Source organism: Kwoniella shivajii, chromosome 9, assembly GCF_035658355.1.
Source record: "Kwoniella shivajii chromosome 9, complete sequence".
Classification (NCBI taxonomy): Eukaryota; Fungi; Basidiomycota; class Tremellomycetes; order Tremellales; family Cryptococcaceae; genus Kwoniella; species Kwoniella shivajii.
The window spans coordinates 802,403-828,708 of record NC_085916.1 but is presented as its reverse complement, the minus strand read 5'-3'; the positions used below and the strand labels follow the sequence as shown (position 1 = coordinate 828,708).

The following is a 26,306-nucleotide window of genomic DNA, read 5'->3' as shown; positions in this document are numbered from 1 at the left end:
AAGGGGTATTCCGACGACCAGACTTGAATTGATCTTTTTAGTGTTTATATTCAGATGATGATGATGATAAACGATTTCGTCGCCTCCCTTCTTCGTATGCGTATATGTGTCTAGAAACGAGATTATCCCACCAAAGCGATTATGCAATCCGCTTATAATTATGATTCAGAGTGGACTCGTATGTTTGGATGATGGAATACACTACTATAGGTGATGAAGCGTTGTGATAAATATACCGTAGCAGTAGTATGAGAGTGGTAATTTTGTCTTGACTTTTTTGGGATCTTCTGGATCTTTTTGATAAATTATTATTATTGATTATGTTGATATCGTTGGATTGGAATTACCCGGTTGTGAATTATGCTTCCTTTGGCTGTGTAGGTGTGAACTCTGTGATCCCGATATATTCCAGTTCCAGTTGGACATGAGATAATTATAGAGTAACAAGTAACGACAAAGCAAACGATGACGAATGAACGTAGCAGGTAAGTCACTCTTCTCTCTCTCTCTCTCTCTCTCTCTCTTTCTTTGCTTTGCTTTTTACTCTGTTCTCCGTGAAAGTGTAAATAAGTTTATCCCATAAAACCATCCTTCTGTCTTTGATTTCTGTTCAATCCCCGATCGATCGTCGTACTCTTAAATTATGTTAATCCCACCACTTGTTATTTTTCATATATTTCCTTGCCCCTTTTGACCTTTCCCTTGCTTTGAGAGGAGGGGACAGAGTACAGAAACAGCAGTTCAGTTCAAGTAAAATGTATTTTTAAGGTACCGAATATCTTTTTCTTCCTTCTTTCTTGAAAGACTGCTCATCGGCTTAATAGCGGAACTAGATCACCTCAGTTTAAAGCAAAGCCGAATAAGAGAAAGAGAGAGAGAAAGGCAAAAGGAACGAGGAAAAGGGCCCAGGTTTGATACGGCATGCATAAAATTGGTTATTTTCTCGTTATCCTGTATGTTAATTTGTAAATACCTAGCTATCACATGTAAGGTAAGACACACATTCTGGTTTTCGTTCTCATAACCCAACATATACTCCCGATGGATGAGTAGAAAAACGAAGATCACTTGTGGCTTACAGAATAAAATACTTTTATCTGCTACAGGGGAATTGCCAGTTGCCAGGGAGTCAATCATGTAATGCCCTGACGGGCGTAAAAAGGAAGGGGAACCAAATGGACGAGGAGAATTTCATCTCTTTAACCTTTGACAATTCACATAATATCCCCCGCTATCTCTCTCATCATCCCAGGGGCACGAGTGAAAGGAATGTCCCAAATGTAAGACGCAGGTGGGAACAAGAACAAGTTCATGGAAGGGGTAAAAGGGAGTACTAGTGATCTACCTCCGAGTCATATCTCGAACATGGGAAAAGTGATTTTAAACTCCTGAAAAATGTCGATGAATGTCATTTCAAAGAGAAATCAGATTAGGACGGATAAACCAATAATGATTTAATTATTATTTCAGAAACATATGAAAGTGATGCGTGGGAATCAAGCTAGCAGAAGAGAAACATAGTTCGATTATCTAACCAACAATTGTGCTGAAATCTGGTATCGTTTAACCCCCCATCACAGTCGATCAAATAACGTTTTTGTTTGCGAATGTCAAGAGAACATAGCCTTTAGTGTGTAGCTGGAATCTCAATTGGCTTTTGGTTTTTCGCTTTTTCTCCTAGCGCATATTCCAGTGCCGCACTTTGACTTTTCCAACTGGGATTGCAAAATAATCACATTGCGGTGTTCCTGGTTCGGTCCACTTCTTTCCCATGTATGCGTTCTGACGGATGTATAAGTATTCGCAAGGAAGATGATTTGGTCCCATTCCGATGATGTCCGCGGATCGTTTCATCTTGTACAGCTTTTAGCGCCGTCTGCGCTCTCTGCTTTTTGGGATCCACCTTTAATTCCGTTCAGGATCGATAAATACTCGGGAGTTGTCACAAAGATCCGAGATCCTTCAGGCTCCTTAGCATGTGCAGATTTCCTTCAGCCAAAGTCAAAGTGTGTGGTGAACAAGTTGTAGGTAATTGCAAGAGTGAACCTACGAGTAAGCAACAGAGTATAACAACAAGTCTTGCGTCATCAAGTGAAATTTCATTTATTCCTGTTCAGCTCTTTGGGTGATGAAAACGCCACACAGCCTTTATGATTTTCATTTGCGTGGGATTCATTTATTTCGCTTGACTCAACCTATTATTTAATATGATGGACTGCGAAAACGCCTCTTTCACTTTGGTCGTACTGCGTCGATCGAATTTCATTGACGTTGTCATGCATATTCATTGTATGTATTTAACGGCATATATCAAACATCGATAGAGAGGTAGGAATTGTGCCTATAATTTTATACAGCCAGTAACGCCTTCCCACGCGTTTTCGATCTTCTCACGTGATTATGGAAGGTAGAAAATCTCCTTCCTGATCGGCTGTATCTAAAAACAGGAACTGTACGCCTTCATAACATAATATTATGAGAATGATCGACATCGGATCGAATTTTATGATTTTGGGTAATGTAGATCATATGTATTTTGTGGTTCCTTTGTGATAGATCGGCGCAGGAGTAGCATAGAATGAACGTACGAAGAAAGGAACTTTCATTTGATATGTTTTTAGGTACAGCGAGGAAGAAGGTACTGGTTGGTATCTTAGGTCTCCGTGCAGATTTTGCGCGTCGTACATTCCCATGTTTATGCTTGCTTGTGGGTCGTGAAAGTTCGTAACGGACCGTACTAATTGTTGAATGAATTCGTGCGCTCAGTAGGTGGATTGGCAGGCTGGCTTGGATATTGCGGAATTATATATGGTTGATCATCACATTGTTTGCCGAGTCTTTGAGGCTGGTAATTCCTATGGCTATTAGGTTGATCGTGGCTATGACCATAGCCGCTCCCTTGCCTAGGTCCATCGATCGTTTCTGCTGTCTCTGATGGCTTGCTTCTTATCCAATTTGAATTTTCATTCATTGTAAGTGTCTCTTCACCTGCACTTGAGGGATAACTAATATTTGAATTCGAATATATTCCGCCTCTTCCTCTACTCCAATCATTTCCTCTTCGATCATTCCAACCTGTGGTGGATGTACCCCTTCCTCTTGTCCATTGACCTCTTCCATTTCCTCTTCCTCTATGGATTACATTTGTTGTGGACGGTATAATCATTCTATGACCAATTTCATTTCTCCCTTGAAACTCTATTCTCTCTAAAACTCGTTGAATATCATTGGCCGTCCAAATACCTTGAAGAGGTTGATCGATTTCTTGTAGTTCTAGAATCTTATCAAATCCTTCACTTCCACCTTGTTCACATGAAGGAGGTTGATATTGAGGACCCATCTGACGAAGTACCCTTAAACCAGTTTCGAAATTTGGTATAGTGGGATGATCAGGTCTATTGAGCAACCTTTTCTCTAATGTTATATTCGATACAATTAAGATTAAACAGTATATCTTGGGTTTGGGTGTATACGTATCTGCAATTGAGATGAAATGACTTCTTTGACTATTTCCATTTTTCGTTCAAAAAAAAAATCACGTCAGCTCAATATAAGATACTCGTTCGATCCCTTATCAGTTCTTAATTCGCCGGCTTTCAGTCATCAGATAGGGAGGGGCAAAATGGGGGAAATCAGAGAAAAAAGTCAAGACGTACACAGGATCGAAATCTACTCTATCAACAACTACGTTATATCCACTATCCAATCCCCATTTGACTCTAGATTCACATTCTTGTCTCCTTCGATTTGGCGCTTCGTCCTGAGATGCCCTTATCCATCGTCTGACCTTCTGATTCTTCTGCTCTACTTGTTGATGGTCATTCGTGATCTCTCGTGATTGGCTTGCTAATGCTTCTGAGAATGTCGTCTTTCCGGAACCAGGTAAGCCAACTAGGATTAGTAGGATTTGAGGATCCGACTTCATCGAATAGTCATACAAGGAAGACAAGTCGGAAACTTGATGTTCAGATGTATCTCCATGAAAGCCTATCGAAGAGGACGATTGGGCAATAGATCCCGACACCAGATCGTTTGTCATTTTGATATTAACGAGCTGAACTGTATAACATGATCGAGTGTGAAGAGTTTTTGACGATTGATGCTATAGATTACCAACGAGAGCAGAGAGTTCAACTCATAAAACCAAAACATTATATGCAATCTTCCACGTCATGATATCTTTTGTTATATGACTGTAAAAATGCATTCAACGCGTATTCGTAGTTACCAAGTTATAGGCATCTTCACGATGCGTCATGCAATGCCATCTGTTGATTAGGGAACGTCCAATACGTGTTGTATGCGCTCAAGTGATATTGCTTTGACGCATAAGCTATCAGGAAGCGGATTGGATGCTTGACGTTGGGTCGGCTGCTAATTCTAGTTTTCCCATAGTTGCTTACCGCTGCTGTCAAAGTGGAGGTTTCAGTGATACAAAGTCAGAAAATGATGGCCGATGCTGTTTCCTGCTCAGTGCCCGACGGGCATGGTGTGTTATCGACTGCCCAAACAAATCAATGCAAGTGATTGCAGTGCACTTTTGCATTCATTCTCCGGCGGGCAGGCGCGAATGCTATCGTCTTCCTGGCCTGTTACCATTCAGCACATATATAAAGGAGAAGCGAGTGCTCATCTGAACATTCTGTGAACACGCACAATTCCTCTCAATCCACTAGAAACCAGTCATACCACTTGATATGTCCAAAGTAATTGTAACCGGAGTAACAGGTAATGGTGAGTGACGAACAACCAATTGACATAACATCATATCGTTACCAGGTGGTATAACGAAAGGGGCAAAAACTGATATGCGATTCAATCCGAATTTATAGCTGGCTCAGCAGTGTTAACAGCAGCCATTGCGTCTCCGACGATATCATCAATAGCTGTTTTATCTAGGAAACCACCTTTTGAAACATCTTCCAAAATCAAATTCATCCAATTACCTTCATCCGAATATCCAAAAGGTTTTGATGAGATACCTACTAGCTTAATAGATGACTTGAAGAAAGAAGGGTACCTCAGTTGTATCTGGGCCTTGGGAATCAGTCAAACTCAAGTTAAGAAAGACGAATATATCAAGTGAGTCTTGGTTCTCGGTTTCCAATTCCAACTCCGATGTCAACTATAGTAAGACCAACAATCAATCTTGTCCGAGCGACTCCTTTTTCTCGATTACCAGATACAACATCACCGATGTTTCCTAACAACCTTTGTCTGGATGTAGTCGGACTGCACTGATATCATCTTCATTCGTCATAGGATCACCCATAATTATACACTGACAGCTGCTAAAGCGTTTTCTACGATTGGTACGAAAGATAAACCATTCAGATTCATCTTCATGTCTGGAGAAGGAGCAAGACAGGATGAAAAAGGATACGCGATCTTCTCTAAAATCAAAGGTAGAACAGAAAAAGATTTATTGGAATTCAGTGAGAAAAATCAAGGATTCGAAGTAGCTTCCATCAGACCTGGAGGTATAATGCCCACTGCCGAGGTGAGTAGACATCGAGATATCCTAATCTGGAACTCGGCTTTCTACCCCATATCTTGGTCCGTCCAGCATATGATACCAGGCACAAAGCACATAATGATATCTTTCAATTCGACGTCCTTTAGCATCTACCTCGACAGGGCTTCTTGATGAGAAGTGCCTCGAGAGTTTTCGGATCGGTTTTTGGCGTTGTGATGCCCTCGATGATCATTCCAGCATCAGAATTAGCTGTAGCATGTGTAGGTTTAGCGCAAGGTAAGGGATGGGATCAAAGAGATCATCAAGGCGTTATCGAAAATGCTACATTAAGGCAGATGGCTCAAGATTGGATATAGATCTGTGAGCTCTGGGCTCTGAATTTACCATTAATATTTATACGTATATACAATAGACAGTCTCTCTTCATACGGATTATGTATGTTATCATGTATAACGCAAGAAAAAACCAATCTGTTCGATCTGATACAAGCAGAAGAAGAGAAATGACACCTCAAATGTAGTGATCGCATCACGAGCGGAGTGTGATGATACCACCTCACCTAGCGAGAATGGACTCGTTCTTCGGTGAAAGTGATAAACGTTTCTTTAAAAAAACAGAAATCAAAAACGAGTTACGAGTTATAGATCTAATGTTCTTCCGACGCGCTTGCTTTTTGCCACTTGACTGGCCCATCCCGTAACACGTTCTTATCATTTACAACACACGTTCATCTTCGACTGCAACCAGACGAAGGAGTCAGACACATGCACGAGAGCTGAATCCAACTAGCGCACAGTATCACAGTCTAAGCTTGGTTGAGGCGTCTGCTTCGGACCGAGAATTCGAGCAGATGTGAAGCCAGATTGTATAGTCTAAGTTATTCTGAAGAGATGTTGAAGTCATTTGTTCGTCAACGGACAAGGCCAACATAATTTCGTTAAAGATATCACCAAACGGTATTAATCCAAGCGAATCAGTCCAATCTGATAAGTCGAGATGACAGTCAACACTGCTACCAAAGTCAACCATACACCTACATTAGGTAAGATAGGTTCTATAATGTTGATTGGAGCTGGAACAACAGTATTATCCAGCAAGTAAGTTATTCTGTCTCGGGCTCTCTGTGAGATGAGGAACATTCTTGAATTCAGCTGAGGTTCTGATTGAATCGAATAGAACAGTGCAGCATAAGATGGAAGAATTAGCTTCTATCCTCCCATCAATGTTAAAATACTGTTTACCTTTATTGTTATTACCTTTGTTATTATATACTAGATTATCTATACCGATCCGATTCGCTTACAATTGCTTCATCAAACCGTTCCTTCCTAATACCGACTCCAAGGGTACTCTGAATGACAAAAGTCAAGATCCACATAAAGCCAAATTAGATCATTTCTATTCTGGTCAAGCCGATTTATACGATTCTACGAGAAATACATTATTAAAAGGTAGAGAAAATATGTTACAACTTCTTGCAGCTCATTTGAAAGCTCAGCCTGAACCTCTACAAAGAGGCAACACAGGAAATACAACGAAACAGAAAAAGATTTGGGTTGATCTGGGCGGTGGAACAGGTTGGAATATTGAGAAAATGTTAGTGATTGACTTTTCATTCATCCCAATGTTATATCTCGAAGCTGGGATTAAATGATTCAAACTGACAATAGACGTTCGAAGGGCTAACATCTTGTTTGACTCTTTGGATACGTAGGGACGAATACCTCCCTTTAACATATTTCGATTCGATATACCTGATTGATTTATGTGAACCTTTATTGGAAATAGCAAGAGCGAGAATCAGAAGTAGAGGATGGAAAAACGTTCATGTTTTATGTCAAGATGCTAGTAATTTTATTTTACCAGAATGGGAAAATGGTGAAATGGATCCTAGAGGTAGTATAAGAGCTATTACCATGAGTTATTCACTTTCCATGGTGAGTGGTTGACTTTCTAGTCCTAGTAATTCGGCATATCACGCAGTGTACTATGCCATGAGATACATATATCAGGCATGAGTATAGCTGACCAGAAGAGATTAACAGATTCCGCCGTTTTATCGACTTTTAGATAGATGTGATCAAGTACTTGATCCACAAAGAGGTTTAATGGGAGTAGTGGATTTCTATACTTCAAGAGATAGCGGTAACAAAGAAAGAGTGAGTCTCAGATCATATAGAGGAAGGGCGTAAAGGTATCCATGGAATTGAATCAACGGTCGATTGATAGGCAATTGGAACGGCAAGTAAAAGGGTATCATGGATGGCTAAATGGTTTTGGGAATGTTGGTTCTCATTTGATGGAGTGAATCTTCATGCATCAAGAAGAGGTGAGTGCTCATTTTGCGGCGAGTGGACAATCTAGTACTCAGATCAATTGCCAAATGGAATTGTCTGATTGAATGAATGAATTTATCGTTCTAGATTACCTCGAATATAAAATGGGTACTATCAAAACATATAATGCTCGTAACAATTTCTTGAATTCATGGTTCATCCAAATTCCATAGTCAGTATCTTGCCTCCCGTGACAGTACAGTAAATATTGAAAGGGGAAATGAACTAATTTTCCCGATTGAATAGCTATGTTTTTGTGGGATGTTCAAGAGGTAGAGATGCTTCTTTGACTCTTCAATCATTTAAAGAAGACGCAGGTAATCAGAAAGGACTGAACAACGCAGGATTATTAACTCCTATATCACCGTTTGGAAATCCACCGTTCCCTTCTCCTGATACTTTCAGTATGCCAAATCTGGATTTAGGTCCTAGTGCAGTCAAACCTTATTTGGAACTTAGAGAAAATGACCAAGTCGTTATGGAGCAGACTTTGGTCGATGCCGGTGCGCCATTAAGTCCATTTCATTATCACTTGAAAAAGGTCAGCGTTCATCACCATAGCGAACGTAAGTATAACCAAAGCTGATAATGTAAACTTGGCGGGGATAGGCTTGGCGAGTACCATATCTTGAAGAAAAGGTACATGAACAGTTCAGAACACATATTTACGGCTGGGTAAGTCTAGCAGCTTCTGACAAGAGATCTGATTTGACGATGTTTGCGTACCAGACATGGGAAGATCCAGCTATCGATGTGAAGAAGCTTGAGATTAACAAGGACGATCATATTCTAGCTATTACCAGTGCGGGTGACAATGTCCTACATTACGCTCTGGCCGCTAGTCCAGCCAGGATTCATGCTGTTGGTAAGCCTCTATCTTCCAGATGCCCCCAATACGAAAGATCGTGACTGATGAGTGAGGGATAGACATGAATCCTTGTCAAGGTCATATACTCGAACTAAAGTTAGCAGCAATCAAAGCTTTGGATTACAACGACTTTTGGTTGTTATTCGGAGAAGGTAGACATCCAAATTTCAAGAAACTGTTGACCACTAAATTATCACCTTACTTATCTCCGTAAGTCTTTACCTAACATTAACGAATGGTTAACAGAGACACTGTCACTGTGCGTAAGTGAGCGTCTGTAGCTGACCATGAGATATGGAGCCACGCATACGCATACTGGCTTTCACATCACACACAATTTTCAAGGAATTTCTATTTTCGTGGATATTCAGGATGGGCATTGAGATTAGCTCAAATTGCTTTCTTCTTATCTGGAGTAAGAGGAGATGTCAAGAAGATATGCAAAGCCACTACTATATCTGAACAAGATCAAATTTGGAAAAAGAAAATTAGACCTGTTTTCTTAGGTAAATGGATGGTCAAGTTGTTCTTGGGCAATCCGTGAGTACTACCTGATTCAAGACATGCGAGTTACCGATAAATCGTCTTTGAATTCATACTAAAATCCCACACGTTCCAATTCCAGATTGTTCAATTGGCACGCTTTGGGTGTACCGATGAATCAAATGAATTGTTTCTTGAAGGATGGTTCTGTAGAAGATTACATTACAGCTACTCTGGATCCCATCCCGAAATTGACCACATTGAAGGTAGGTTTCGCTGTTCTTTCCGGACCATGTCCATGTTTGGAGTGGGACACATGATCTCTGATCTGGGAATTCGATGAACAGGATGACAATTATTTCTTCTTACTTTGTTTAAACGGTCGTTATACTCGATCATCATGTCCTGCTTTCCTAAAACCTGAAGGTTTTAGAGCATTGAAGAATGGTCAAGCTACTGATGGTATAAAATCTCATACTGATACTATATTGAAGTAAGCTTCTTTCTCCTTCTTTCGATGGACTGTGATTAGTCGAGTACTGTATCAAAAACGAAAGAAAAGAAAGGCTGACCAAGGTGCCACTCTGGGAGTGTTTTACGTGGACTACCAAATGCTAGTCTAACTAAAATCATAGTCATGGATTCGATGGACTGTAAGTGTCTGCCTCTTTTCCCTAGCAACTATCATGAAGATCACCGAGAGGGATTGAAGTTGATTTTGAACTTTGGACTTTTTTGTGTGGGGTGTATAGGGTTTGATCCTATCCCACCTTCAACACCATTACCACCTTCATCGTCAATTCCACCAGACACACTTGATCCTACACCTGAAGCGTCTTTAGAACATCTTCGTTCTGAATTAGATTATGAGATACTAGAAATGATCAGAGTACTTAAAATTGGTGGAATTGCAGTATGGAGAAGCGCTGCTAAATATCCTTGGTATATTCAACGTTTCAAATTTGCTGGATTCAACGTACAACCTATCGATATTAGAGAGAATGGCAATGCCATCGATAGAGTTAATATGTATGCTTCTTGTAAGTTCCATAATTTATGCTCTATCTTCCCCGCGGCGTCTAGAAGATCGAGAATTTGCCTTACGCTGATTGGATTGATTAGTCTGGAAAGCTGAAAAAGTAGCTTAGACTCTTCAAAAGGAATGAGGATGCTAAAGAGTATTCTCATGAGCCAAAAGCGGAGGTTGACTAAGACAGGATAGATGATACTCTTATGAGCCGTGAAAAGACCGAGAAGAAACGATCAGTGGTGACAGCCAAATGGAAGCATGAATAAGAATAGATGAAACCTCAGCAGTGAATAATGTCCATATTGAATATCCTCGTTGCAACAAGTTGGTATTGAAACCAAGTGTGAGATAAAACATAACATCATATAAAATTTAAATTACTCGAACAAATCAAAGAAAAAATAATATGTACAACTTCTTTTCGTTTTATGTTCACAATAAGGAAGTAATAAATATATATATATAAGTGGAATCGATCAAGAATCGAAACCTTTTCGTTCCTTTTGGCAAGGGTGGTCAACAACCCTTTTCAAAGATCCTCCACTCATTATCGGATTTTTCCGCTATGGAATATCAATCGCCACGCCACACCACACCACGATGTCATATCCTTGACTTTTTGTCTTCCAGCTTTCATATCCCTTAACTCAATAGACCTTTCTTACTCGAATTACCCTCTTCTTCACCAATTTTATCATTTTTATCTTTTTTACCAATACCAAATTTACCAAACGCCATACTTCCACTTCTACCTAATTTACCTGACATACCAGATAATCTTCTGCTCAAACTACCTCCACCTGCGTAATTATTACCACTGCCGCTTGTAGTTGAAGAACCTGATATAGTTCTATCTCTATTACCTTGTGAGGTCGAGGGTTTACGTCCTAATCCGATACCAAGATTGGATGAAGAGACTGAAGATGACATCGATGTATTCGGTACACTTCCAGTCGGCTGTTGAGTAGGTGAAAGTGTCGTTGAGCCAGAAGTTTGTCCGGACGTGACAGATGTCGGAATGGGTTTAGCTAAAGTCGTTGAATTGGGTAAAGAAGATGTGGCATCTGAATTAGTTGAAGTTGAGATTACAGAAGATGACATTGTCGTGTTGGTGGTATTGGGCGATGATCCAGATCCGTTACCATTAGGTATTCCTTGTACAGTTTCGGAATTGGTACCATGCATGGAGTTAGGTACATTGACACCTAATCCACCAAAAGTGGTTGATCCGGAAGTTGATGGTCTAGAAGATGGATTACCTTGGGTCTGAATTTGAGTTTGAGTTTGGGATTGAGTCGGAGTGGGAGAATCAGGGTTTCTGAAGGATGATAAAGCTCTTCTGGATGGTGGAGGTACAGGTGGAGTTTTCACGGGTGAAGAAGTATCGAAGCCTAATTGTCTATCTGTAACTCCATTGGGTTTCACATTGGGTGTAGAAATTGGCGTGGAGTCTGTTCTTGTTGTAGGTGGAATAGGGAAAGAGTTTTGTCTGGTTCTAGTACTGGTAGGTGTTGTGGTTGTTAGTGAAGCCGAGGTTGAAGTTCGTCGAGATGGAGGAGCAGGTGGAGGTTGTCTTTTCTTTGTCGGCGTTTCAACTTCTACTGGTACCGATGAAGGTGCAGGTACAGATACAGATACAGCAGGTTCCTGTTCCTGTTTGATTGGAGGTGTAGTTTCATCCGAAAAATCGATAAGTTGATGTTCTTTTAAGTCTTTTAATTCCGCTTTAGGCTGCTTTGAGATCGTTGATGAGATGCTGACTTCAGGCTGCTGTTCAGGTTCAAGCGGTGTAGGGGCCTTCAGACCGAGACTTGCCAGATCCATATCTACAGCTTGATAAAATAAGACGTAACCGGCTCCAGAAGGATAATCACCAAAGTAACGGAATAAGTCATCATCGTCAATCGGTTCAACGTTCTCATCGTCACACATGATCCATCGACCCTTAGACCGTACCAGTGTCACGTAATGACCGTGATGGGGTCCACTACAGATAAGACGTGGTTAGCTGCATACCAAAGTCACAATGTACTGTCAAGAAGAAAGAAATGAAAGGAAGTTATCGACTCACTTTCCAATGTGTACTACCACAGAGAACAACTCATATAATCTATCTGGATTTTCCATATCTTCCGTGGTATTTGGTAGTCTGAGTTGAGTAGGGAACGGAACTCGATAGAATAATTTAGCGTATCGACCTGTTGTCTCTTGATACTTGAATCTCTTCAGGTGCAAGGCAAGGATATTAGGTAGTTTCTTGATTTTCATTCTGCAAATACGCGAAAAAAAGTCAGTGATAGTTCAACTCTATCTTAGGAAAACGCAAGAAACATGGACGTACCTCTTCTCAGCTTCTTGTAAACCACAACATGAATCACAGTAAAACTTGTTTTTCTGACATAACATTTCACTTGCAGAGAATTGTCTTAAACAATGAGTAACGGAAGTATGTTGTTCTATATCAATGGAAAGATCCAGAAACAATTCGTCTCTAGACGAAGTCTATCAAATGCCATTAGCTCGTGCATGAGAAGGAAATGATGTATTTCAGTACTCACAGTCTCGCAACTCAGACATCTCGTTTCATTGGTGAGGATACCTTCAAACAAGCTCTGAACAAATGTCTTTCCAGGTCCTTTACCATGATTAGCTTGTTGTCCGGACGTTTTCAAGTGTCTGTCAACGAGTTCAATCTCTTCCGCTACTTGATTCAACAACCACCCAAGGAATTCATGAGCATCTTGTTGAATCATACCTCTAAACATCTCATTTTCTCTCTTGACTGTCCTAAGAAGATCCTCTGGAGTGACTACACCCCTTCCCAGTTTACCTGCTTGCCAAGGCCCACCACCTCTGGCGGCCGAAGGGGGAGGCAAGGAAGCTAGCAAAGGAGGACCTTGAGGCGCGTTTGGATTACTTGAAGTCGTGAGTGATGGCGTTGGACTTCCTGGAGCAGCTTCCGTAGGGACTGGGGCACCAGGCAAGAGAGAAGCAGTTTGAGCTTCTCCATCACCGTTTTTTGTTTCTTTTTTGGGTAAAGGTTGATGAGGTGGTGCATTTGTCAGATGGTTGAAAAGAGTTTGAATGGTTTGAAAGACAGACGGAGGAGATTGGTTTGGATTGGGTTCTGGTGTTTTCCAATTAGATTTTGGATCTTCTAAAGTAGGTGAAGTGGGTTGATTCTGATTTTGATTTTGCTGTTGAGAGATTTGTAAAGCACTTAAAGTAGGTAAAGAATTACCACCTACACCAGAACCTTGATTAGTTGGTCTTCTACCTAAACTTGTCCAAGATCTTTTTTCTTTTCCACCTGCACCTGGAGTCATTGGACTTCCTGGTGTACCTAAACCCCCCGAAGTTTGATTTGTCGAAAAAGAAGGTGATTCAAATGGATTACCTTTAGATATTTGAGGACTTAATGGACCACCACCACCGAATCCATTCAATATTGGTACCATTGATTTACCATCTTTATCAGGTGAAGGTGCGATTGCTGTTAAAGGTGGTTTGGCATCTGGATAAGATTCAACAAATTGTCGAAATGCTTCACATGAATATAATGCTTGAATAACAGAATTACAGTAACATGTATTACCAAAATTTTCTAATCCGAACAATAATTCTTTTTCACCAACAGCATCCTTGTCTTTATTGTTGAGACCTGCACGAGCGATGAATTTCGTATTGATCGCTAGATCGGCAATCTCTACTGGTTCATTTGATGTTTGATTATTATTATTATTATTGTTCGATGATCTTGTTCCGTTCGAGGATGAATCTTTGTTGTTGCCTTGCTTAGGAGTACCAAAACCCCTTAATAATCGAGACATGTTCTAATTTGTAAATCTGACCTTTCCAGACCTAGTTCTCTCAACTGAGCTACAAGCAATCAAAAGGGATCCGTAGCCTGTGCACGCTGTCCTGGGTATGGAAACGATACTCCTTGATTGTTGAGTGATGTATTGATCACAATGGATGTATTATCGAATATCAAAGAAGTACTGTGATGGAGATTGTAATCGTCCAACGGCGGAGATCCGATTTCCGAGTGATGTGGAATGGAGTGGGACAACGTGAAGGTGGTCCTTTGGGCCTGAGTGTAATCTTCAGGATCGAATGCCGGTCCAAGAAATGTATATGCACAACAGAGAAGGAAAAGAATAGAATAGCTATAGACAAGAAAGTGGTGGTTGAATGGATGATGTATGGAGCAATTAACGGGGGTTTGGTTTGTCTCTCAGATCATGGTATCCATTTCCACCAATGGACCACCACTGTATATGTCGGCGTAGTTATGTGTTCTTCGGGATATACGGTACGCTTACGCTGACTATTCTATTTACTAACTCACTGGCTACCTATGCTCGTAATCCCCCCCTCCCCACTCCCCTCCCCCCCAATCTTGTCTTATTTTCCTATGCCCTGCTTTCCCTCCCTCCCCTCTTTGCCTCTTCCTCTTTCTTTATGTGATCTCTTTCGGCCCGGTAATCACAAAGTCACGGGGTATAGACGATGCGTTCCCCTGCCATTAGAGACGGTTTGTAGTGTCATCACGATGATGTTTAAGCCCATTTGTAATGCTTCATTAGGAACTCCCATTACAAATTCTACTGCGCGGCCCTAAACAGTGGGAAAAAGGGAAAGGAAACAATAAGAACAAGGCACCGAGAAAGTAAAAAACCCTGTGGATGTCTGTGTGACGTATTTCAAAATGTATACCGACCACGTGGATGTCAAACTCTATGTAATCAATGCAATTTGGGAAGCGTTGAAGATCATGATCTAACTCATCATTCATCTACATCCATATTGCATCGCTGTCAATATTGTACAACATCGACTCGATCTCTATCCAAGTTCACATCTAGCCTCTGTACTACCTATCTGTGTGTTCCATTTTCTGTCTCTTGTCAATACGTATCTTGCCTTCAGCTAGAGCATACTGGCTCAATCCGTTATCAGTTACCTACACTATAAATCATATCCACCACGGTCCTAGATGACGAATCGAAGCCTAACACAACCAATCCAAACACGGCAATGTCAAACACGGATACGAGATCGTCCACCATGGCATCCACTTTCAAAAGAGCGCCTCCCCCTCCTCCTCTTCTCTCTTTGAACGGCAGCAACAACAACAACAACAATCACAACAACAACAACTCGGTAAATAGTATCAACGGTTTTAGCCGATCACCACCATCTACATCCATTTCGATAGTTCGTAGACCTCATTCAGATCCTGTATCATCGAAAAACTCTTCGGTGCACTTCAATCTCGAAGATCAAGATCAAACACTCATCGGATCTGGTCTTTCTCCTTCTTCACCATCTTCCAAATCATCTATGAGACCATCACAAGAACAAAATGGTCATAACAATAATACCAACAAATCTTATCAGCCAATACATCCTTCCACATTACACAACTCAACTATCCCATCTCCGCCCAAATTAGCTCCTTTACTGACTACCGGATCATCTTATACCTCCATCAATAACCCTTCTTCCAATCCTACATCCCTCACAAGCTCACCCACATCACTACGGCCTGAAATGCCTAGAAATCGTTCTTCTCAAGACAGACGAGTTTGGTCAGAAACCCTACCCTCTACTTCACGTCATCGATCAGAATCTCTCCTTGCTAACGGTAAAAAAGCTTCAAGAGTGACAGGTGGATTTGAGACAAGTAGCGAAGAAGACATGTCTGATGACTCGAACAAAGAAGGAGATATAGTTACGCCATCTTTGTCAGAAAGTTTAGAGCCTTCCTCTCAAAACGCTATTGCTGGACCCAGTCGACCTAGAGCGAAGAGTCTACTACTTGCCGCTGGTAGAGAAAGACAGAGTTCCGATGCGAGTGGTACGAGTCGAGATAACAGAAGGAGAAAAGAGGACCCGAGTAGACCAAAGAAGAGGAAGTCGAAAGAACCCGGTCCCCCTTCTAGGATGCTTTCTTATCGGTCCAATGTCTCACCACCCAAAAGCTCTTCGATCATGACAACATCTAAATCGGACTCCTATTTCAACTTGCAGAACGGTTCCTCACCTAAATCTCGTCTTACAACGAACAAATCGTCTCCTCTCATCGAATCAACCGTACCAGGACCTAGCAAGAACTCTCTGACCAGGGGATCAAGTCTCAATATGCTAGAAGAGAGGGGCAGTGAAGGTGAAGCAAGTCATCGACCGAAAGGGAAGGAGAAAGAAGTCAATAAACAACCAGATAATCTAGCGGCGAGTCTTGGACTGGGTATAGGAGGAATACAAGATATGGCCCTCAGTCCTGGTAAAGTCTGCCACAAGTTATCGATGAGAAATGCTGATTTATGATCACGGTAGAACAACTTCGAGACCTGCTGAGCGATTCCGACGTTTCCTCCGCTTTACGTTTATTGAATTCCCCTCATATGCCCGCAAGTCGTCCAACTAATATGAACGAATGGTCCAACTCCGTCTTTTTCTCTCCACCGGCCTCCCGACCTGGCTCACCAGATATGACAATTCCCAAGCATACTTCTCCCTATCTCGTATCTGCTCCTCCCGCTTTAACTTCTTCGGAAAATCACGCAAGGGAAAGAACAATGTCTGTAGCTAGTAGTATTCACCCTCCTGTTCACTCCACTTGGGGTTCAACACCTCGTCATAGGCAAAGCTTGGAAAGTCATGGCTCTCCTGACTTGGAAGCTCTACGTAGAAGAAGAGCTAGCTCAAAAGGTGGATTGACACCGGATGGTCAGGGAGGTCATGTTCCTTTCACTCATCACTTACCAGTTCCTCACGTCGAAGAAGGTGCACCTGAAGAAGAAGAAGATCTGGAAGCTGCCAGTGATGGACTTCCAGCGATCACGGAAAACGATTTGGAACCGACTCGAGTTCCAACTCAATCTAGTAAATCTAGTAAAGAAGTGAAGGAGAACAAGGACAAGAAGAACCGTCTGAGTAGTTTGTTTTCCATGAAGAAGAAGAAGTCCATCGATCAAGTTTCGCAGCAGCATCATGAACATCACTTGCTCCATAGGGATCATAAGTCGGACAGACAAAAGGAAGAAGAAAAGGCTCGCGAGAAAGAGAAATATGAGAAGGATGTCGAGAGAAGAAGGCTGGAACAGGAAAGGAGAGACGAAGAACTTGCTCAAGGTACGTATCCCATCTGCCCCAATGTCCACAGCTCACCCGATGACCTAGAACGCCGCTTTCGCGCTTTAACCCAAGTGGCTGCCCATCCTAAAGCCGAACGTAGAGCCTATCAAACTGGAGCTCATCTTCGTGCTCTTTATCAGCATGTATATGACGGCATCGAGTCTCCTCCAAAATTGAACCCTCTAGCTATCGTGAGGTGGAAGATCAAAACTGAAGAACAGAATGAAGCACGTTCACGATGGGAGCAGGAACAAAGTCTTGGAGACGTTAAAAGTGATAAGTCGAATATCACAAATCTTGCATCTCCTCAAACACAAACTAGAACGAACCACCTTGGTGGAAATATCCAAAGTAGCCCAATGAGTATAGGATCCTCCACCAAGTATGGTTTTAGGCAATCTGCAGAAACTCATCGACCTGCCTCTTTGGGTTCTTTAGGCAGAGCAAATGACTCTTCACCCAGGAAAGGCAAAGTCAGTCATTATGAGAAAGGATGGAGCTATACTGTTGAAGATTTTGCCGCTTATCAAGCTACGAAAGGACAAGTCAACTATTTCATTGCTCCTAGGAAATCACATCCCGATGTGGAGGTTTTGACGGAAGATGAGCGACCTCCTGACAACTCGCAAGTATCCAGAAGCAACAAAGATGATAACAGTTCAATAGCGGACAGTAATAAGAAATCACATCTTCACACGATGGGTGTAAAGACTGCCAGCAACACTTCTCTCCTTGAAGTCGAAGGTGTCCTTGGTGAAAACAACGCTCTATCAAGATCAACAAGCATCGAAACAGGGAGAGGATCAAATCTTCCTAGACATCGAGTGAGTCAATCCTTTTCATGTGTAATGCTGGTATACTGACCAGGTGATATAGCATCTAACTCATCGGACCCATCAAAGCTTGAGTGCAGTCGGACCCACGGCCATATCTCATGCCCTCAAACAACCCTTCGAGAAGATATCTCATGCTGCCAAGAAGCAACGAAATCCACCTCCGGCAGCTTGCGACGAGGGCGAATCTCAGCACATTGAACGATTCCGAAATCACACTAGGTCAGATACTGCACCAGCACATATGACCAATATGCTACATCAGACCCCCATGTCAAATAAGCCCAGTAGGACAACGATGAACTCGTCTGCTTCACGTACACGTGAACCGGGTTTTTTCAAAAGACATGCACCTACTCCAGGTGCTGAGTCATATACAGATGAAGAAACTACAAGAGAGTTCCATTTACGTAGATTGTTTTTGAAAGGTCAAAAAGTCTTTTCATCATCACTTGATGATTCTTCCAAACTTTATAGAAGATCGGACGCTAGCTTGGTAAAGGATAGACAAGATGAACGCGAGACTGAACTTCTTGCTTTGGAAGCAGCTTTGATCCGAGAAAAAGCCTTTAGAGAACGACAAGCTGCAGTCAGTAGAAAAACTCAACTCGAAATTGAAGCAAGAGATAGGATCAATAAGCTGGAAAAGGAAATATATGCTGAGCGTGTCGAGTGAGTTGCAGGAATTGTTCCTGTGGTGACTCATCCGTATTTCTTAACTCCGGATTGTATGACATTCAACGAAATTTGTGCTGATAAATCTGATGACTTCACTAGGCATCTGGCTGCCGCACGTCGAAAATTGGAGGTTGTCACCTCCAACATAATGACAGTAGACGATACGATGCGCCAATACTTATATCAAATCGATTTCGTTCGTGACGAAGCTTCTATATCTGCTGAGATTGACATCGATTGGTCCTCGGTCGATCCTCTACGAGCTACATACGGCGATCTAGGACGTGTTAAACAAAATGAAGATGATGAACATCGAGACACTTTACCACCTCTTAAATCATTTGGAAGTAATGAGAGCGGATCTGATATCCCTCGAAGACCAAGGAATAATCCTACTGTCAGTCGAAAGGCAAGGACTCAATCAATGTCCAGTTCCGTACCACGTCGAAAAGGATCATTGAACGCTTCTTTGGCACCAATCAGTCTCTCACATTTGACCGGATCCATGAGACATCGACCCCGGAGGACGTATCTTGATCCGACAGGAAGCAACAGGGTTGATCCGATCAAACAAGCCGAAATGGTGATTTCATTCGGTAAGGAAAGGTTAGAAGATATGGGCAAAGAAAAAGAGAATACGAGGATCGAATTGAATCACATGATTTACGAAATTGAATCAATGATAAAACAAAAAGAATTAGTGCGAAAATTCCTCCGAGAATTCTTGGAGAAAAATCAATCTAAACAATATCAATTAGATCAGTTAAATTTACAATTGAAGAATTCCACTTTGGCAACATTACAGTTTTATCAGATTGGTGAAGTAAGAGATCGATTAATCAATTCTGTGGCACAAACAATAGGTGCCTTTTTAAGAATTTTCTTCTGGTTCATATATCAAGCTAAAGGTGAATTGAACCAAATCTGGTCTTTCATAAAACCCACTTCGATGAAATGCACGACCCACAATAGTAATACAAGAGGAGGTGGTCGTGGGATGAGATCGAAAGATCATATTGCCTACGATAAAGATCATGATCATGATCAAACCAATGGAAATGGGAGTGCGAATGGCCATGGTAATGATGCAGATACGATCTCGCCTCGAGAAAGACTTTCAAGATCCGGTAGTAATGAAGATGAGAAACGTCTTCCGTTTTTAGGAACATCAATCTTGATAATAGCTGTTGGATTAGGTTTTTACCTCTACGGTGGATGAGGGTAGAGTATAATTCTGATAAATAGGTTTTTTATTTGTTAAAGTATTGTCTTGAGGGGTCTCTGTGTCTATGGTAGCTATTGTGAGACTTTCGTGTCCTATGGGGTTCTAATCCTTGTTGTAACTGTTTGTAATGGCCGAAGAGCTTTTCTTCTTGTGTTCAATCATCTTAAATGACATTCTTGAATACTCCTTATGTTATCTGACCACCCTAATTTGTCGAGGAAATCATGCATATGCTATAACTTATCGTGTATGTAAGGCTGCATCCTAAAACTATCGAAAAACACATACTTTCATGATCATATTCACTGATAAAAACCTTTCTTACATACAACTTCTTTTCAAGTGATCTTTCGTATTTCTCGATCCCTTTTTCTTCTTTGCTGAGACGTGTATGTGTTACTATTACTTGAACTTCAGAATTCTCAAGTTATGGCAGGAAACTAATATACACTCACTTTGCGTACTTGATCACGCGACCTCACTTAAACACCGATAACGATCTCTATCTAAAACAAGAACCACTGACCATCTCTCCTAAGGTGGATTAACCTCCAAAGCGTAAATGAATTTAGCCAAATACATCAAACCGGCAGTGAGTTCGTCTGCAGTAGGTCTGATCAATTTTGGAGGAAGCATGAAACCGTACTTTGACATCAGCAAAAAGGGTGATCAGCTCCTTCTCTTCTCGTCTGCGTAATCAAGATGATTTTATTGGGCAAAACATCGACTTACAGTTCCTGTATCTCTCAATTCGGCGGAATATGACCATCTTACATCGGTTATACCATATGTATAATCGATAGCATCACCGGGTGCTCTGAACGAAGATGTAACAAAAACAAAAACAGAAATGTAACCGAAAATCAGCTTGACGTCCGATATGCGTTCCTTGGGAGGGGAGGGGAGGTTCGAGGGTGGATCTAAGAATAAGATTAATGTACACTTACCGATAAGTCAAATCACATGCTTGACCAGCTTCATATCCTTCACCTTGCTTTGTTCTCATAGCTTTTGCTACGCCGAGTCCAGCTTCCATTAGCATTTCTGCGTCGGGCGGGAAGTCATCACAAGAATGAGCGAATGGGAACATGACTATCGTTGTATAGAATATCGAAAATTAGCAACCTCATCTATTCTTAATTGACAAGTGTTCTCGGAAAGAAAAGAGGAAAAGGGTAATAACGAAAAAATACTGACATAATTGACCATATGAATGTATATCAACAAACGCCCTAACTCTGTTACTTCTTTCACCTGCGCCAGACAAATATTCTGACATTGCTTTAGTCTCATAAGCTTCGAAAGCTTCTTTCCCTGCATAACCTTCTGAGCAAGCAGTAGATTTGGATGATCGCCATTTATATCCCCAGTTGGAGTTCAAGTCAATGCCTATGACGCACAAATCCTATCAATCATTCTGGACGTTGCTTTTCCAGGGCGGGCGCCTTCGGCAACGATATTGGCTGGAATGACACCACACGTACCTAAACATTTTCCTTTACCACCTACTTCTTGTCTGTTCTTTCGCCACATCCTACTCTTATCTCTACTATAAGCATAACCATCAGGGTTGATTTGAGGTACTATAGTAAACCTAATTGATCTCAAAAGGATCGCAGCATCTGAAGTCGGCTCGGTGGTCGCTCTTAGTATCAGATGATGGAGGAAATACAAGGCGGATGAAGGTCCGACCCACTAGAATTGTAGGATAGAATAGAATACGATAGATTTGTATCAGCGTTCTTATCCTCTCTGTCATTTGTTTCCCACTCCGAGGCTCAAACAAGTCATCATAGAATGATATGCAGACTTACCTCTCTTCCATGTTGTCCAGCCTGAACGACAAATTCTAATTCGACATCATCTAAACGATTTTCAACCTTTTCTCTTCCAGATTCGGGCTGATTATGAGCTTTTGATATTGCTTTTGTATTGTTATGATCATGAGATTTAACAGTCCATCCTTTGATTGATTTACCTTCAAAAGTAGTTCCAATATCAATTTCTTCAACTTCAATCCCATTCGTTCCGTTAAAAGTCGATATGAGTACATCACCAAATTTATACATTTCTTTCAAAGGATGGAAATTATCATGAAATGGAGTTTCGATAGTGGTTAGATTATATTGATCAATATGTTCTTTTGGTGATTTTGGTTTTTTACCTTTTCTACTTTTGTTTTTCTTCTTTCTTAAATCTTCGGTAATATTGGACTTTGAATTCAATACTTCATCTTCTTCTTCTTCCTCTTCTGCCTCCTGATCGAGGTAGGGTGAGTCTGATGAAAGATCTACGAGACCTTGAAGGTTGCTGATGAATGGAGTGAAATGTGATGAAGGTATAAAAGAATGTAATACATTCAATTGAGATGGATTTAATCGAATATCAATCGTTGATCTTGTTGTATGCCATATATCAAAATCCAGCAGCTAATACCACATAATCAGCATTACATTGAAGGAAATGCCCAATCATGAAAGAATCACTTGATAGTAGATGGTCCGGTATCATTTAAACAATGGGAAAATGTATTACTACCACTCACATTAATCGCATCTATTATATCTCTCTTATTCACATCGTTCATTCCACTCCAATCTATTCTCCATACTTGTTGATCATCATATCTGTCCACTGACCCATCATCCAGCGATGAGCTTGGCTCGGGACTGGTATTGGCATCGAAAGGTCTTTGAGGATTGATAGATGCCAAAGAAGGTGTGAGGAGAGATAAGATCAAAAGGGTTGAAGTTAGAGCTCTCATCGTGCAGAAACTCCTCTCAAACCGCCTGGTGTCGCTTGCTTGAAAGATGATGATTGATGAGATCCAATTGCCGTAGATCGAGTAGGGGTTGTTAGTTGTCTGAGATCAGTCTATACAATGTGATATCAAAGAAAGGGAATGATGATGATGATGATCAATGACCCAGGATATGCTTTGAATGAACCAAAACGAAACAGCGGTCATCTCCACATTTTTTTATCATTTCATGTGGTCGTGTGACATTCATCGATCAACATCCCGTTCGAAACTGATCATCTTGCTTTTGACGTGATACATGCAGTTATCATATATATATATATACATTTTATCAAAATTATGGATCATAATCCATGTGCTGGACGGGAAGGAGGTTGAGTGATTGCGGAGTTACAAATGCTTAAACTGACTTTGATTTTCGAAAGTTGAGAGCAAATCCTATTTCGTTCGAGTTCCGTTCCGCTATTGAAACTCTTGAATTTGATGAATGAATGTCTGCTAGTTATTCTCATTACAAGTTTACCTTCTGGACTTCCACAAGGAAGCTTCATAAAGGCAATGACGAGCTTGCTGGTTGATTATCGGCCACCTCTCCCTCCTCGTCTAGCTCCTCTTCCTCGTCCTCTGCCACCTCTTCCGCTCTCTATATCGAAATCAGCTCCTTGATCGTCGTGACTATCAACACCACTGTAACGACCATGACCACCTCTAGCAGCATGACCTCTTCCGCCTCTACCACCTCTCCCGCCTCTACCCCTCTCCGTATCAAAATCACCTTGATGATCATCGTAACTATCATGACCACCGTGACCACCATGACCACCGCTAGCAGCATAGCCTCTTCCACCTCTTCCTCCTCTGCCACCTCTATGGTCAGCGTCGTCTCTTGTTGTGTAGGTTGAATGACGTCCACCTCGAGGATGATGTTGATGATGATGAGGGTGATGATGATGGCCTTGAGGGGGCGGTCTACTGTCATACTCCGTTTCTCTTTCCCTTGGATGAGGTGATCTTGGTCTTTGGTCATATTGTCTTGCATAAGCCGCATACGGATCGTATGGCTCATATTCCCTCTGTTCAAGAGGTGGTGGTGGAGGTGGCGGTGGGATGTTGGTTGGAACGAGTTTCTCCAATTTGGAAATTTGAGCTTTTAGAGCTTCGAGTGTTTCCTTTACGTTGTTAGTATCGACATTTGAATTTGGGGGAGGTCGATCATGTCGATCATCTATAGGTTGTCTTCTGTAATCGCCAAATGCAGGTGGAGGAGGGGGTGGCGGTAGTCTGTCATATCTATTCAGATGGAAGACCCAATCAGCCAAATATAGAGAGATAGTCAGGAAGATGACCTTACGGATCATTTGGTGCATACCTTGGATCCCTATCATAACCCCTTGGCGGATAATGCGGTGGCGGTGGCGGTGGGGGTCTGCTATAACCTGGCGAACGAGATCTGTCGTAATGATCTGGGATACCTCTAGGTCTAGCGAGTGGTGCTCTTCCAGCTGCATAAACATCGTATGGGTCCAATTCGGGATAGCCAGATCCGACGGATGTTCTTGGATCAGGATAATGATGTGGTGGACTATGTTGCCGAGCGTACTCTCGTGCTCTTATGCTCGATTGAGGTGGTGGAGGAGGAGGAGGTGAGATCGGTCTTCGATATTCTCTTGATAAGTGACGGGGCGGAGAAGGCGATCGAGCAGGACGTCGTACTTGCCCTACTCCAGATATACGACTAAGTCCATCATCGATATCAGCAAGAACCACAAAATGGTGGGCCTGAAGCCCAATCTAGTGGAAAGAGAAGTCGAGTGAAGTCAGGATATTATGGACAAGCTCACTTGGCTAGACTTTTACGTTCATACCTAGTATCGGGAGAACCTCTATACCTAGCTCCTGATTCTCTAATATCATGTTGTGGTTCCATTGGAGATGATATATCATAATGATCTGATTGTTCTTGAGGGTATGTTTGCTTTTGATATCTCGAAGGAACGAAATTCGTTTGACTAGGATTATAATTCGTGGATTGTAGATCTCTTCTCGTGAATCTTTCATCATTTGGGTGAGGTGGTAGAATCTCTGGTTTAGTATAAATCACATGTTCACGAGCATGTTCAGATGAATTTCTCGTACGATTACTTTCGGTATCGGCACGACCGATATTGTGATGCTCATGAGTCAAGGAGATATCATCATGAATCTGGGATCTTTCTCTCTTAATTCCAGTCGTAGTTGAAGTAGAAGTAGAAGCATGATCATGATCGATATCCATGAATCCATCAGGTGTAGGTGTGGGTGTAGGTGTACCTGAATTTGATATGGTACGAGACTTAAGTTTTTCTCTCAGTTCTTGTTCTCTAGCAAGTCTGTTATATTGATCGTAACCTTCAACAACATGATGCCCATTTGACGCTGCTCCTGATGTAGATGTTTGTCCTTGGTTTTGGTTCGTGGTAGGAGAAGGTTGAATTGGTTTTTGTTGTGAAGTTATGAATGATTGTGCCATTTTGGCTAATTGACAAGGTTCAATCTCCATTATTCCCATACCGTTGACGACACTATTGCTATTTTCGATACCAGGGCCAGAACCAGGACAAGAGCCGGGACCAGGTCCTGGACCACGAGAAGAAGAAGATGCGCTTGATTGACGTTTCCTCGAAGCTTCCACTTCAGCTTTGAATTGACGCAATTTATCAAGCGAGTTCAACGAATCAATCGCGTTTGCATTCGGTTTCGTAACGGTATTTGTATCTGTATTATTATTTGGATTGTGTTTCGTATCAATGGCATTACCATGATCGTTATCAGATCCAATGTTTGTAGCCGTGATGATATTCACATTATAATCTGTCATTGTATCGGACGTTTGTGGGATTTCAGAAGTAACAGACCTACCAAAATCAGGTATCTGTGGAGTGCCAGAAATAGTTTCAATATCTGTGTCTATCGATGAATTGATTGAACTTGAAGTGATAGATGGAGTAGGTAAATGTGATGCTGACAGATGTAATTCTGTTGATACCATATCATCAACTAATGGAGATGACATCGCGTCATCAACGATGTTATGGTCACTATCATTATCATTATCATTGATATTGATATCGGTATCATGAGCTATTGATCTCCTCCTTGGATCTTGAGCTATGAGCGATTCGTTCTTCGGTTGTATATAATGGCCATGTCGGTATGCGTCAAGAAGTGTCTCTTTGTGTTGGCCATCGTTATTTTCGCTCGTGCAGGAAGACATTGTAGGTGTATCCTGTTGACTCATTTATGAGCTTTAGACATATGACTTCCTTTCACGATCAAGGACAAATGGTTCTCAAGTATGTCAAGCTTGTACTCGTGGCCGTGGAATTACAAGTAAGGTGTGGTCGAATGAGAGTGGTGGCAGAGTGATCTCAAATCATTCCATCTCGACTCGACGACCTGGGAAAAAACCTGTATTGTGATGGATATCTTTGCT

General features: G+C 41.6%; 7 protein-coding genes across 7 annotated transcripts; 3 read left to right on the top strand and 4 right to left on the bottom strand.

Annotated features, from left to right (window-relative positions):
* Positions 1-2,737: 2,737 nt before the first annotated feature.
* Positions 2,738-4,039, bottom strand: IL334_006625 (uncharacterized protein; the record flags this gene model as incomplete). Its single annotated transcript, XM_062938324.1, has 2 exons — positions 2,738-3,506; positions 3,657-4,039. 2 exons carry the CDS (start codon positions 4,037-4,039, stop codon positions 2,738-2,740), a joined length of 1,152 nt encoding a protein of 383 aa, XP_062794375.1.
* Positions 4,040-4,697: 658 nt separating this feature from the next.
* On the top strand, positions 4,698-5,832 carry IL334_006624 (uncharacterized protein; the record flags this gene model as incomplete). The annotated part of the gene is made up of 4 exons (XM_062938323.1): positions 4,698-4,734; positions 4,833-5,082; positions 5,263-5,500; positions 5,623-5,832. The coding sequence occupies 4 exons, from the start codon at positions 4,698-4,700 to the stop codon at positions 5,830-5,832; spliced, it is 735 nt and encodes a 244-aa protein (XP_062794374.1).
* A 641-nt stretch (positions 5,833-6,473) lies between these two features.
* IL334_006623 (uncharacterized protein) lies at positions 6,474-10,312 on the top strand (the record flags this gene model as incomplete). Its single annotated transcript, XM_062938322.1, has 16 exons — positions 6,474-6,574; positions 6,654-7,073; positions 7,192-7,414; positions 7,523-7,636; positions 7,707-7,806; positions 7,901-7,985; positions 8,060-8,354; positions 8,423-8,488; positions 8,543-8,678; positions 8,741-8,891; positions 8,982-9,221; positions 9,307-9,430; positions 9,512-9,657; positions 9,756-9,817; positions 9,917-10,204; positions 10,287-10,312. The coding sequence occupies 16 exons, from the start codon at positions 6,474-6,476 to the stop codon at positions 10,310-10,312; spliced, it is 2,577 nt and encodes an 858-aa protein (XP_062794373.1).
* A 524-nt stretch (positions 10,313-10,836) lies between these two features.
* IL334_006622 (uncharacterized protein) lies at positions 10,837-14,024 on the bottom strand (the record flags this gene model as incomplete). The annotated part of the gene is made up of 4 exons (XM_062938321.1): positions 10,837-12,181; positions 12,266-12,463; positions 12,536-12,696; positions 12,753-14,024. The coding sequence occupies 4 exons, from the start codon at positions 14,022-14,024 to the stop codon at positions 10,837-10,839; spliced, it is 2,976 nt and encodes a 991-aa protein (XP_062794372.1).
* A 1,240-nt stretch (positions 14,025-15,264) lies between these two features.
* IL334_006621 (uncharacterized protein) lies at positions 15,265-20,067 on the top strand (the record flags this gene model as incomplete). Its single annotated transcript, XM_062938320.1, has 5 exons — positions 15,265-16,483; positions 16,537-17,334; positions 17,383-18,161; positions 18,214-18,842; positions 18,948-20,067. 5 exons carry the CDS (start codon positions 15,265-15,267, stop codon positions 20,065-20,067), a joined length of 4,545 nt encoding a protein of 1,514 aa, XP_062794371.1.
* Positions 20,068-20,607: 540 nt separating this feature from the next.
* Positions 20,608-22,837, bottom strand: IL334_006620 (uncharacterized protein; the record flags this gene model as incomplete). The annotated part of the gene is made up of 7 exons (XM_062938319.1): positions 20,608-20,718; positions 20,806-20,890; positions 21,021-21,165; positions 21,271-21,462; positions 21,558-21,768; positions 21,888-22,502; positions 22,619-22,837. 7 exons carry the CDS (start codon positions 22,835-22,837, stop codon positions 20,608-20,610), a joined length of 1,578 nt encoding a protein of 525 aa, XP_062794370.1.
* A 575-nt stretch (positions 22,838-23,412) lies between these two features.
* On the bottom strand, positions 23,413-26,087 carry IL334_006619 (uncharacterized protein; the record flags this gene model as incomplete). The annotated part of the gene is made up of 3 exons (XM_062938318.1): positions 23,413-24,124; positions 24,204-24,569; positions 24,676-26,087. The coding sequence occupies 3 exons, from the start codon at positions 26,085-26,087 to the stop codon at positions 23,413-23,415; spliced, it is 2,490 nt and encodes an 829-aa protein (XP_062794369.1).
* Positions 26,088-26,306: the final 219 nt, after the last annotated feature.